This window comes from Falco punctatus (assembly GCF_963210335.1).
Source record: "Falco punctatus genome assembly, chromosome: 2".
In the NCBI taxonomy this organism is placed as follows: Eukaryota; Metazoa; Chordata; class Aves; order Falconiformes; family Falconidae; genus Falco; species Falco punctatus.
The window spans coordinates 11,563,870-11,578,458 of record NC_137581.1 but is presented as its reverse complement, the minus strand read 5'-3'; the positions used below and the strand labels follow the sequence as shown (position 1 = coordinate 11,578,458).

The 14,589-nt window shown below is 42.0% G+C and overlaps 1 protein-coding gene across 11 annotated transcripts in view; it reads right to left on the bottom strand.

Moving 5' to 3' along the window:
* FAT3 (FAT atypical cadherin 3) overlaps positions 1–14,589 on the bottom strand; it is a 416,215-nt gene that overhangs the window by 3,634 nt on the left and 397,992 nt on the right. For 3 of the 11 annotated variants that reach the window (XM_080376579.1, XM_080376584.1, XM_080376581.1), the window contains 5 exons: positions 10,530–10,683; positions 8,864–9,519; positions 6,620–6,733; positions 2,923–2,982; positions 271–306 (listed from right to left, as the gene is read on the bottom strand). In XM_080376579.1, coding sequence (XP_080232705.1) covers positions 271–306; positions 2,923–2,982; positions 6,620–6,733; positions 8,864–9,519; positions 10,530–10,683 — 1,020 coding nt within the window. Of the gene's footprint in view, positions 1–202; positions 774–2,922; positions 2,983–6,619; positions 6,734–8,863; positions 9,520–10,529; positions 10,684–14,589 lie in introns of those variants that run through there. The other 8 variants (XM_080376585.1, XM_080376587.1, XM_080376580.1 and 5 more) reach the window with 7 other exon arrangements.

Here is a 14,589-nt window from a genome sequence, read left to right as displayed (position 1 = left end):
TCAGCATGCTTATGGTATCACAACTAGTCTCCCCTTCCACCTCCAATGACTACTTTGCTTCAAGAAAGTGTGCAAGCAAATAATCTGATCGACTGAAAACTGGATCCTGAAATCAAAAAAAGTAGCTGGCCATTCTCATGCAGCATTTGAACCCAAGAGAATTTAAACAAAAGAGGACACGTAAAGCAGTTCAGGAAAAAAACAGATCAAGTCGGTTCCCTGCCCACCCCAGCCCAATCCAACAGGCAGAAAGGGTCTCAAAAAAATCACCTCTGTTGTAGTTCTGTCCTTGATCCATAACAGACACTGTCAGATACAAAGTGAAAAGTAAAAACTGGTAACTTGCAACTTGTTACCAGCATTGTATTACATGTGAAAATACAAAACTCTGCATGCATATCTAAAGTACAGCTGCCTCGCTGTCATTTTAATATGGTTTTTATTTGTTCTTTATTTTAGCAAACAAGATAAGCTTGCCCAGTCAAATGCAGACATACATAAAAAAGTATTATCTCTTTTGTATTATATTCCTTTTCTATCATATCTTAATTATTTACCCTCACTGAATAGATACGGAATTACGTTAGAGCTGGAATTCTTAATACAAAAAGGGCTATCCACCATCTCTACGTTTTATAATTGTAAAGTACATTTCTCTCTCACTTGTTCACTTTGAAACAGAAAAATAAGAATCTACCATTCTCAGGGCCGGTTCAAACAAATCTGGGCCCACCTGGGCTCAGATACCATGGTGATGGGCACGGTATAAGAACCTGAATAGAATAGAATACAAAGCCATTTAATGGGGCCATCAGCTACAGTGCCCCGCAACCCCCTACCCACCTCCCACCTGCACTGCCATGCTAGCTGGTGGGGAGGGAGGCATTCCAGTATGGAGAGGGTGCAGGGGTGGGGGAGAGAGCAAGGAAGGAGGTTTTATGTGAGACAAGAGCGGGGAATAAGCTGCAGCGTTTTCTAGATGAGATGCTCTTGTTCAGCCACATGTTATTGGGCTTCATGCAAGAAGTCACTGGGCAAGGTCTCTGGATGGCATTGCTGGAGGAGGTCTCACCAGACAGACCTTTGTGGCATTACAGTACTTGACCTCTGGGGCTCAGCCACAGACGAGGGCAGAGAGTAACATTCTCCAGGCCTCCATCTACTAACACCACTCTTGCCCTTGCTTATCACCACATGGTGCATGTGGTGGTGGCAATTTCTTCATTAGCTCGTAGCCGGACAGTAGCTTTCTATCTGCTCTGTGTTAGCTCGGGGTCAGGGGGGTTGGGGCTAAATGCAGGTTTAGCAGCAGTGTCTGAACCGGCCCTAATCGCTCTTCTCCTTCTTCACTTCTCTCTTTTTTGTAAAGTGGATTTTGCTGCCTTTCGGTCAGTGTAATGACATTGCACCCGGGATGTGTCGGGTCCCTCTGAGCTGTGTGGTTTCAGGATGCAGGAGAACCTCGCTAATTTGCTGACTCGCACAACCTCGGGCAGCTCCCTGGGGAAGAAGCCCCATCCTCCCGCAGCTCCGCAGCTGAGATCCTGTCTGCCATGCACCGGGAACTCCGACGTGGCTAACTATTCACCGCTTTCACCAGCTCTGCTGCAGAACATGCCAGATTCATAGGTCTCGTAGGAGGAACTGGGAAGCGGGCAAAGCATTTTCAGTGACAGCCTCTTGAAACTGCTGCCAGACTGGCTTTTTCTGACCTGTAAAGCATGACCGGGAACCAATGTGTTTGCTTGAGCTTTCCTTTAGGAAGGCAAGGCCATTTACACGCATCTGTGGTGTCTTTTCAAGGTTATTCTTATTTTTTTGAATGGGACTTTCATTTTGAATTAACCTTGGCACGTTCATTTTATTTGATAGTGAGAAGAATGGCACTCTCACACTTCAGGAAATCAGTAAATACACTACAGACAAATAGTCAAGTACCATCACTAGGTAGCAGTAGAAGTGCTTTTCAAAATGGCAGTGAAACTGACTCAAGAAAAAAAGTCAGTTGTTTCACAAAAATAATTTACTTGATCATCTTGAAGCATCATGCAGACTGGAGTAGCTGAAGTCTGCAAAACCTGGCTTAAATTTGCTAAAGACAGATGAAATTTTAGACTTGTGGATAACCTGAGTTGATGTTGAGTTGACATTTTGCCAAGGATAAGATAAATTTTCTGTAAAAAAATAAAAGTAATGTTTATCTATCATACATCACATTTCCTCAGTGCTTTACAGAAGAGGAAAACAGTGATATTCTCGTTTTACTAGGTAGGGAAGACAGTTCATTTGTAACATGATGTGCCTGAGGTTACCCAGGAGGTCAGTGGCAGAGCTGAGTGTTGGGTCCTTGGACCCAACTCCATGCTCTAGTCAGTGGGCACATCAATCCCAGGGGAAAGGCAGTGGCAGGCAGTGCTGCCTTGCCATGGGGCATCCTTGGAGTTGGGCCTACACATCTTGTATTTGACAGTGTTAACTGGGAGAAAGCAGCCACCTCTCTTCTCCGTGTGGTCCCGCTGGAGTGCATAACCCAGCCCTGCTGCAGCCTGGGATACTTTACAGCCTTCCTCTGTCTTCTTCTGTTTCTTAGTCTCAGCAGCCAGGACAATCTCAATGATTTGGCTCCATTACCAACCTAATCCTTTTCTCTGAAGGCAATGGGAATAAGCAAGCGAAAACATTGACTTGAACAGAGGAGGATGAAGGCCTTGACACCTTTTCTACCACCTCTAATTACCCACAGATATTTTGTTGTACATCCCTCTGGCGTTTTGATGTTTGGTGGTGAACATGCTGATCTGCAAAACCCGATTCCTGCCACAGGTTTGCTGGTCAGTGTAGATTAGTGAGGTTCTGCTGGAATGTTTCACAATGAAAACAGGAAGCATTGTTGCATAACAAGAAAGAAAAAAAATTAAATACCTTCATTTTCTATAGTGTCAACAACATTGTTGACAAGCTGTATGACAGTCACTATGGAAGCTTGCAGGGGAGGGAAAGCAGAAAATAAAGGGAGGGGAAGGACAGCTTCAGGTTAGTATTTAAAACACACATCATATGTTACCACAATAAATTCTCTCAGACAGAACTGACACTGAAAAAAAAATAAAAGGCTGCTGACCAATGCATGATTTATGCAGTGGGTTGCAGGACACTTCATTTCAGATAATCCCATACATTTTCAGAGTGGTGATAAATTCCAAACCAGCATTTCCAGAAAGGCATATGGGATGATGTGTATCACCTCATAAATTCAAGCAGACGGGCCAGCTGATTCAATTAACCAAAGCAGTATCTTGTCTACCTGACACTAATTTCTAATACATTCTTGCTTAAAGGCCTCCAGAGACAGTGCCATGTGCTCCAAGGGATCATTATCTTTTAGACCATCATGCCATCCGAAACGGTGCTAAGCTCGATCTGTTTCCTAAGAGGAATGTTTTACTTACTTGCTATTTGTGCTGTGCCGTGTAACACCTCTGGGACATTAAGCAGTACTGCTGTAATTAGGAGGACATGTTCAAGTAGGTTTGGTTCAAATTTTGATTTGTGATTGACAGATTATTTTCACAAATGCTTTGTGTGTATTCTGCAGGTGTTTTACCAAAACATACCTTTCCCTTGAAATAATATAGACTGTGCAACTGTTAAACGTGGAGTCCAGCTGACCCACAACGTGTGGTCCTCTAGATGATCTGCATTTTGGACCAAATAACACCCCTGCCTTTGAGGACCTGAAATGAAACCTACCAAAACCAAAGGAAAGGTCTGGTTCAGTGGGCACTGGATCTGTCCCTTTGTCTTTAAATATGAGAAAACCAATTGCAGGCTAAGAAGGGGATCAGAAATGTTGGGCAAGACATACATTGTGTTTCACACAGCCAACAGACTCAGAGGTCACAAGAAACATGTTAACGGTAATAGTGCCGTTCAAATATATGTTGAATATTTTGACATCTTTGTTAAATTTTGGGCATGAGATCAAGGATCTCATCCAATTTCCTTGGTCCTTGTGAAGTCTTGGCAAGAAGAGCCTCAATAAAACAAAGAAACCATGTTCTATGTCTATGTTTAGCATGTTTATGCTATCAACAGCACTGGTAATTGAACAAGGGAGACTTGTAGTGGCTAAATGCATAATAAACATTAGGGGAAAAAATAAGTAACTCCATGCCCATAGCTGCTGCAGGGCTGGGAAAAGAGATGGAGGGCAGCTGTAAGCTTTAAGAGGAGAACAACCAGGAGTGGAAAACACGAAGGTCAGAAATCAGGGCCAGCACAGTCTTCATTGCAATTAAGGGTTTGCTTTGGTGGGAGCTGAGCAGAGAACATTCACAGAAGGCAGGGAAACTTCTACCCTAGGCAGCTCAGTGCAAGGAAATACCCGAATATATCATTGCTCAGAGGTAAAAGCTGCTGTTACCAACAGCACAACCATCCATTGGCCTGCAGTGAAACAGTAACCTAAAAATAACACTTCTGTCACATCCCCCCCCATTCAAAACAGCTTACTGTGGAAATCTGTAACTTGCCTTTAAAGTGACTTCCAAAATATTATTGCTGAAAGTGCATAGATTTTTTTTAAAAAAAAAAAATATTTGTGGCTAGTATTTTTGCTTTTTGATCACAAAAAATACTGCTAACTACTCTGAGCAAGACTAGGGGAGCTAAGCACTTTAAATGCAGTAGAAATGAGGTGGGGAAAAAAAGTATGTTCAAAACCACATCCAATAGGATTCTGCATGGTGAGACAACCCCTACTCAACCCAAGCACCATGGAGAGGGTGAGTTGAGGCTGCCTGCACCTGACACAAACTCAACAGCACAGGGCTGCTCACACCTTCAGTGGGATGCGTCCCAGGGCTTCTCTGGTGTGAAATCAGAAGTGATTAACCGGTTTCACAGGACAGTGTTAGCAAGCCATTTGTACAGCGGTGTGACAGAAGCATGTCCTCCCTGCTAGCCATGTGAGCACCGGGCCGCATTGCTCTCGGCTTTGGAGGAAGGAGTTTGGAGAAGGAGCAGCCTGCCCTGTCTTCCCAAAGAGCATGGATGTTGAATTGCATTTGCTGTGGTTTCACTGACAACCTTTTAACCTCTGCAGGGATGTGAAACACAAGGAATTAAAATGACAGACAGGGGTAGGATTTGTGGCTTCAAGGGGCATATCTGTTAGCCCTTTGGTACATGTATGTGAGCATGTTTATGTTTACTTATGTATTTATATTTTAGGCTCTTTCACAGCAACCCTTCCCTGCTGCTGCAAGAAAACCAGAGTGTGCAGTCTTGCATTGACCTCTGCAAAAAACTCAGATGATTTAAGTTTCTTCCCTCACTCTTCCTGAAGATATGGATTTGTTTAGACCCTGAACTAGAACTGTTATCTCTAAAGGCTGCATTTTAAATGCGGCTTTCACAAAAAAGGAGCAAGCACAGAAGATCCAACCTAGCTTCAGTGGGAACCATGTCACTGATCTAAATGGGGGCAGGATCAGATGCTTGAAAAGCCTAATTAGAATTTGGGAAATCTAAAAAGTAACTACGTACAATAAATGACCACATGGATAATTATTATAAAGGAAATTATAATATAAATATATATTATTAAAATAATAATAATTATAACAATTATGCTAAAAACGCTGAAGGATTTTTGGGGGTGGAGGAGCAGAAATGCACTGAGAAACTTGACAAAAATACTCATGATGCTTCAGCCACAGCTGAACCAAAAGGAACTGCAAGTGCACTCTGTTTTAAGTGCTTTTTCCAACATTTAGGAGTACCTAGGGAAGAGCTGCATGACATGACTGAGGAACTCAGTCTCAAGACAGTTCATTAACTGGCAGCTGAGGAAACTAAGTACAATTTCTTTGTGCTGATCTCTTCCTGTGTATCTGAATGAGGTTTCCCTGACATCCATCATCCCTCCCCAGCAGAAACATCTTGCCTTTTCTCAGACCCACCGCTCAACATCCATGGGCTGTAGGAACAAAGGTTTGCTCTGATTTTGTAGGCCTCTTTCAGGCTGTGTATGGCTCTGCCCATGTCACCCACTGAGATAATGATGTAGGACATGAGAGCAGGCAATGAACATGCACTGAACAAGGATCTAATGGTGCTCTATTGTTTGCTGAGCTGTGATTGCCAGGGAGAGGCCAAGCCACCAGGGACTGGCTCATCCACTCATTGTTGCTGCTGAGCACCAGCAGAGATTTCTTGGGCCCATGAATGAGACCTGGCAAACAGCAAAGAAAGTCCCTTTAATTTGACTGATGAAACATGAAAGTCATCCTCTTTCAAGAGGAAAAAAATGATAGAAATTCTACAGTTCCACCTGCAACCTATTAGTCAACTTGTATCTTGGCAACATGACTCCGCTGTGTCATACCTCTCATTCACTGTAAAGCTTGGTGCTGATACAACCACTCCAAGCATCGAGATTTTAATTACATTCCTATAATTTAGAAAATGGACACAAAGTGAGGGCTTGAACCCAGGACTTTCTGGCTTCTAGCATCACAAAGGGTTTCTAGATGTCACCTAAATGTTTTTGATAATATGACAAAGAGAGTTAAAATAGTTTTTTCCCCAGCATAATAAAGATAAAACCAGTTCTTACCATTATCATCACCAGAATCAGACTGGAAGGAACTGAGGGACTGTACTTCGGAGTTGCTGCCTTTATTACTTCCTGCAAAACAGGTCACTTCTTCAGCGTCATCAACCCCTTTACCTTCATTGACAGCAAAAACAAAGCAAAATGGTACTCTCTAGGTATGCACATTTGTCTATTTATACCATGGAGCCATTTAAACAAATGTAATGAAACAAGCAGCGTACTGTTATTTTTGTCAGAATGAAGTCCTTGCCTTCAGACAGAGGAAATGACCTATTCGTCAAGAAGGCAGCACGTGAAGATACCTAGACTTTTGAAGTGTTTGAAGCCCAAAGAGCCTCTCAAGTGGCTGACACCACTGTAATCAAGGCAGAAACATCTGTATTCAGTATTGCCTTTTTAGATGACATGTAGTCTCAGCAGCAAAGAAAATGATGACTTAAAAAATGTGGTATAAACATCTTATACAAGAGATTACAGTTACATTTATCTTTACTGTTCATTTCCTAATTTGAGAGCCTCATTAAAGGCTCATTCAGTGCTCAATAAAGTTACTGTGCATCTTGTTATTCATATCAGTGGGCCTTGGATCAGATTTTAATGGCTCCACCACTGACATATAATAGATTATGCTTCAATTTACATTGCTTTTCATCAGGAACATTCAGTCTTGACAACTCTACAGTTTAGAAATGCAACTGCAGCCTATGGTATAAATTCTCCTGTAATTAAATACACATGAATAAACACATCCAACTACACATTATATGAGTGATAATAAGTAACAGAAAAAGTTATCTTCCACAGTAAGCACAGAGATAGGTACCTGAACTAATTACAAATGGAAGCTCAGGTGCTGCAAACACGTAAGTACAGCTCTCCACCTGCTTGCTGTAGATATTTCTACCCAGCATGGGGCACCTCCATACAGTAAGGACTGGTTTGCTCCTGCTGAGTAGCACAGTATGTAGTGGATGGAGCGAGTGCTGCAGTAACGTAGCTGCACTGCTTCCCACTCCTTGACAGCTGAGGTCCATCTCCATGGCATGGCCTCATGCTGTGCAGAAATTCATACAGATACCAGCAGCGTCTGCAGCAGAAACACCCAGGAGAATACAGAACAGAGCACATACGGGGGCAGACATGCTGATGCTTTCAGTCAGCAAAAGCATACTTAATGGTTAAAAAGGTTGACCACAACACACCTCTGAAATATAGCCCAAAGCAATGAAAAGTAATTCTTGTTTTTCACTAGAAGACCTTAGCCAATGTGCTGCCTTGGGTGAGGTGCAGGTCTGGGCACAGGTGTGAGGCAGTGCCAGATTCCCTTCTCTATTCCTCAGTTCCTATTGCTTAAAACTACATGATAATGAAAGTTTCTGGATCATGTAATTTTATTTGACAGTTTCGGTTAAAGCTGTGTTTTAGTGGGATTGTAGATACCTTAGGAAAAACTACTGTGAAGGTAAAACATCTCATAAAACCCCTACATGCTAAAGCAAACTTCTCCCAGTCCATGTTCTGACTTTCAATGATAGATGATGTACAGCCGTAACTCTTTTCCCAGCAACCCGGTATTTCCTCCTATAGCAGAATACGTGAAGTTTGCTGCATCTCCAGCAACTTGTTCAGGAATGGAGGGGGTACTGTGCTGTCAGGTGAGAAACGACCAGTGCACAAATAAGGTAAGTGTGGGGATCAGAAATTCTGTGATCACTCTCATACTGAATGCAGATGGGAAAGTAATGGACTGAAAAGGTGATCCTGTAAGTAGTGCGTGATTTTCTGCTTCATTTCATAAACACTGGAAGTACAGAATATTAGTTCGTTTGTCCCTTTTGCAAAACAGGATTGCTTCTTGCAGAAGGTTTAAATGTTTTTAACTCCCTTGGGAGACAAACTGGTGAAACCTAGCAGAGTTTATATTTGAGAATTCTGCCCCAAATTATTTTTTTCCAATAGAATGATGATTGCATTGTATCACTTGAAGAACCAGTGCTCATAGCACTTACTCATATGTGCTTGCTGAACAAGTGAAATAAACGTGTTTAGTCATACTTAATGCATAGAAGTAGGTGTCTTGTATACCTAGTTTAATAATAACCTTTCGAAATTAAACCAAGTCACTTCTTGGAGAAATGTAACAATTTTAAGCGTATCAGGTTGGAGCATTAGAAGTGCCACTTTACCTGCTGCACCCTGAAGGCAACCCTTACCTATGGCAGGAAAAGTGAGACTGGTACTTACTTTCTGTTCCAGCATCCCATGTGCTCTTCCTGATGGAATCACAGTCGGAGCGACAGGGAGACACAGCGGGCAAGTTTGGAGCTACGCTGCACACCACCACCCCCCGCCTGGCTGTCAGTATTCTGGGGGACTCGGGATGGAATGTCGTCATCTCCTGGTGCTCCACACCAAGCCCATCCACTATCTTGTCCAGGTTATTCCGCGAGTCACTCTGGAAGCATGGGGTATAGGCCATCGGCCTCACGGGGACCTGTGGAGGCCCAACCTCTTGGTAGATGTTCCTGCTGTCTCCGCTGTTCCTGATGTTCTTGAATTGGATGCCATTGCTCTTGTTGAGCAGGGCAGCAGTAGCTGGATCCTGTACGAGCGTGATGTTGTTGCGGGAATAGTTCTTCCTGAAAACTTTCTTTCGAAAAATGATAAAGAGGACGATCAACACAAATATGACAAACAGGACCACAGCTATTCCTATCAGCTCCTCCTTGCCCACGTACGAATGCCCCGCTTGTATATTGGGAACCACCACGGGGCGAAGACCACAGTATTGCCCCACATAGCCAGGGGTGCAGTTACACAGAAATGAACCAAATATGTTGACACAGGAGCCACCATTTTCACATTCTTCTCTTTCACACTCGTTGATGTCTTCTTCACACCTTAAAAGAAGAAAAGGAGAGTTTGGAGTTTGGAGAACACCTAGCAAACAGCCCAGCTTGCCCACCATAAGTTATCTTGTCAGGGTGCTGCCATTGCAGTTAACACCTTGCTGGTGCTGGTAAAATGATCTTTTTATTATCATATTATTTAATGGTATTTAATTTTTTCTACAACTATCCCATAGCTTTTTAAGACAATAAAATGGAAACACCAAGAAAGAAGTAAGAGTTTAAAGCATCTGATAGGAAAAGGCTCCCTGGCCCTAAATGAGGCTCACTGAATGTAATACAGAATCTCAGCATTTTTATATTGTTTTTGGACCATCCCACAGGATTCAATACAAAATATTAGGAGGATTCAAGGAGAAAATGGTTGAGAAAAAATAAAATTAAAAAATCAGAGTACTTATTTAAGAGAAGAAGAAGATACGATGACTGTGTAAAATTATTTAGGGCTGCAGATAAAATGAGCAAATATTACAGAAGCAGGAGAAAAGAAGAACAGGAACTTTAAAGAGAGAGGAGAAATGGGAAGAAGAAGAAGATGTGATTATAAAAAAGGCAGAACAAAAAGTACCAACAGTAGACAAACTCGAGAAAAAAGCATGCTGATGGGCAGGTCAGGGAATTTTCTGTTTCTACACCAAGTATATGATCAAAGATGGGATTTTTAAAAATGAATGCAATAAACTAGGCTTTAATGTCAGGGCTAAGATGACTAAATAATTGATCCATGTTCAGAAAAGATTACATAGCAGCTTCAAGAGGCCTTATGGGGTGGCTCAAAAAGCCTCTTAACACTTAGGTGTGTATATCTCAGTGAAAACTATCTGGAGATAACATCCTGTAACAGTAATTTAGGAGGCCACATTCAGAAAAGCATTTCTGAACATGCAAGCCTCACGGATTTCTCCATCCATTAGGTCATTAGGTTAGACTTGAAATAAGCACTAAGTTTTGTGTTATTTTTTGCTAGGTAAATCATACCCCACCTGCGGAGGGTCACTTACGTTACTCCTGTCAGGCCATTTTTGCAGTTGCAGATGAAAGCATTGCCAATGGGATCGCAAGAGCCTCCGTTCCGGCATGGATTTGGGAAGCAGGCTGTGATCTCCGACTCACAATTCCTTCCCGTAAACTGGGAGAGGCAATTGCACTGGTAGCCTGGAAGGTGAAGGACACAGAGAAATAATCAGAGGCCTACCACTGTATCTGTCTGGAAGCAAGGGGATCCGTTTGGCTACTTTATGTGAAAAAATATATTGTACTGTGGGGGGATGGGCATGTTTATACTCATTCTGGTACGTCTGTGTGGTCCACACTGAAGCCAGTCAAGAGTTTGTTTATCTGCGTTGTCTGGTAAACTGAAGCTCATGTCTACAACCAGTGACTGGAGGAACTGCTGTAGCCCAGACCATCCTGATTGTCATGATTCACATAATAATAAAGGTCATCCATGAACAACTCTGGTTATAAGCAATATTATAGATCAAGGATGTATGCCCCAATATTTTTGAGAATGCAGACTACTTTTGCTGTTAGCGGCAGCCCACACCCCTTTTGGGCTTCACTGAAGAACAAATACATGAGCTAAAAGCTTTTCCACATCTGCCTTTTATGACGACAACACAATAGAGATGTGACAGTAATAAAACCCTTGATAGTGATACTTACCACTTTCCTAAAGCACAAAATCCAGGCATGAACTATAAACTTCCTAACAACAGCTGACCTGGGCAACGTCAGCCCTAATCAGAGCTGATTATGTGCAGTGTTTGCTATTAAAAAACTGATTAACCATTGGCTGCAATACATCAGACATAACTCCACTCAAGTGGAGGGGGACCCTGCAGGGGATTAAAGTCCTACTTCCACTTTTCTTGACAACAGAGGAGCAACATCAGCCTAAAAAATAGTTCTTAAACCCATCAGTTCACTCTACCAAGTATCAAACAACAAACTTCCTTCCCCTCCCCCCCCCCCCCCCCCCCCCCCCCCCCCTTGAGGTTTCACGTGGCACAACGCCATTAATAATAACTTTATTTAAGGTCACAAAGAGATCCAGTGAGGCAGTGCATCTCTTTATGCTGTGAACTGAATGTTGAAATCTGAGTGCTTTTCCACTTGAAAAGAGCAACGAACATGCAGGTTGTGAAAACCGTGAGATGGCGAAGGCAGTCAAGAATCGCTGAACTAGCATGTTTTCCGGGACATCTGTAAAAAACTTTGGCTGATTTTTTTTAAAAAAAACTACTTACTTAATCCAAATGTCCCAAACAGATGTGTAGGTAAGGGTCAAGCTCCAGTTATGGGGTTCACATACTTACTGAATACAGCATATTAAGCAACTGGAACATCCCTGCCATTAATAGTTCCATGTTAGAGCTGAAATGGTTGAATGCAACTCAGTTCTGTGTCAAATTACTTGAGATCAAGCTGATGCAGCTGATCCCTCAGGGGTAAGCCTTTTAAAGATGGTTTAAAAAACTTTCTGTATCTATACATTTGAAAAAAAACCCCACCATCACAGCTTACTTTACAAGACACTGTTCTAGGAAAGAAGGCAGAAATTTCCAGCACAGTTACAAGGAAAAGAATTTCAAGGAAACAATATGGAAAAGCCCAGTAGAGGCACGAGGCAAAAGCAATTCTGCATTAAGACTCCCACATCTTTTATGTCCTATCCGGTTCAGTTCACCTTGTTTAGTTACTCTAATTGAATTCTTTCATGAGGACAGGCTTTTGAGAATAAACTTGGAACCAGACTTGCTGGTGTATTCAGTCAAGAGTCCAATCCTATTTAGTTGAAGATAAATGAAATAGATACTCAAATATCACGCTGTTTCGTTGTCCTGCTACAAGAAGGGAGATAGAAGCACTTCTTTTTGCAAGGCTGCAGAGTTAAGAAGAGAAAAGAAGAGAAATAATTCCACTTTGAGGATTCCTAGAAAGCATGTTTGGTCAGCATCAGCAAGATGGGATTATTTTTTGGTGTCTTCTAAATATTTTTTTTGGTGTCTCACTCAGACAATGTGAACAGCTTTCTGGACCAGTACAGATCTGAGTGTGAAGAATTACAAGGCTGAGACTGTAGGTAGAAATCACAGCATGAATAAATAAGGCTGTCTCAGTGCTTCATTTAATGACTGAACAGTGACATCTATAGTTCAAAAATTTACAGTAATGTTCTATATATTTTTTATGGTCTCAGTGAGTTTAAGCAAAGCAAATTAATTCAATTATAAAACATTTTATTCATAAACAAATTTGTTGCCTTATATAATGTCAGAATAGATCTGTTCTTCTATTTGTTATCTGATATTTTGGACCTACATCACTTTAAAGTGGCTTGAAAAGCCAGCTTTCTTTACCTAAGTTATTAGTTGCCAATCGTTTGTAAGACAAAGCCTTTGAATCACTTTCTTGTCATGTCTTGTGTTTGTTTCAGCTGATTAAGTTCTGGGTTCTCACTCTGGAACATATTCTGTTACATTTATTCACTGCAGAAAACTTGAGAAATACTGATTTGGCAAAAAAAAATAAATTGCTTTTACCACCAAGGAATATAGATATAGATATTATTATTATTATTATTATTATCAACAACTACTGATTACATTAAAGATGCAATAACTTCAATTAACATTTTATACTAAGAAGAGATGAAACTGATTGCTCCAGACGGGTCAGAGCTCTATGGGGCAATGGGTGAACCAGACCAAAATGAGAAGTGTGTTTCTGAAAGCCTACCCTTTTGACTGAGTTTGGTTTAATGATGGTGGAACTCAGATACCAGAAGATTGCAATATTCAGTATAGAATCTGAGTCTAGGGATCAAAGTTAGAAATAAAAAAGGCAATAAAACAAGACAGTATTAAATGGCAATATTTATCACTGACTTTTCCTCTTGTTGGAAGCACTGCCGTACACCTGCCAACTCTGAGCCAGTGGCGAAAGACACAGAACTTTCCCGTGACACACATGCTCAGAGCTGCAAAGCATTCACCCGGGAGGTCTCCAGCACAGCCAAGTGTATGCTGAAATCCATGGAGTAGCAAAGAGCTGATCCTATGGCTCAGTACACAGCATGCATCAGCTTGGCCAGCAGACTTGCCAGACCTTTTATGCTTCTCCAAACCTCTCAGCAGAGGCTGTAATTTTGCCTGCTACTGCACATCGTAGCCACATGGCAATGGACAAAGGGCAACCATAAAGAAAACCCTTTAGGTCACGAGTGCATCTTGGGTCTTACAAAGAACTTTTAATACACTTCTAATATTTCAGTAATGTATCGTGCATTTCTTCCAACTTGTTTAGCACAAGAATAACAAGCAAACTTTCCACATCCAAGATGAAGAAAAGGCTAGAGTACCCCATCTTCTCAGCATGGAGTGAAAAAACCCTTCCATGCAACCTAGGGCTCGCTTCTGTTCACTGGCGGTGCTGAAAGTCTTGGAAATTCATCAACATTTGAGATCATACAGTCCATCTGAGTTCCCTCCAGGATATATGAGTATTTCATTTTGCACACTGATGCTGGAAAAAAGTTGATCTGTGTTCTTCAAGGCAGCAATTTTTGTGATGCCATCACTGCATTTCTTCAGAGGGGACCAGTGGAAAAAGACAGAAGGCTCCGGTGAACACATATGCCATGTTACTGGGGTGGGATCACAAGACCCTCAGCATGTGCCACAATAGCTTGTACCAACAGCTGACCTAAAACCAACAAGCTATGAGCAACGATATAGTCCTTTTAGGCTATTATCTACATTAGGCAAGCCCTGCAGGGCAATGGCAGTGCGTCTGTGGAGTAAAACAGTTGGTGCTGGGGACCCAGCACCCTCAGTGCACACATTTCAGGGCTTCAGCATCATGTTAGCTGCACTCCTGGTACATGTCTTCCAGCTCAAAGCCATCCAGCGGGAGCCTGGTCCTGTGTTGCAAGACCTCGCCTCTTCACAGTGGGAACTGAAGCACAGTGAGAGGGGATGATCAGAAGATTCATGTCTAAGCTCATTTGTGATCTAAAACATTGTGTAGACATAGCCCTCTTCTGTTTACACGTAGTCT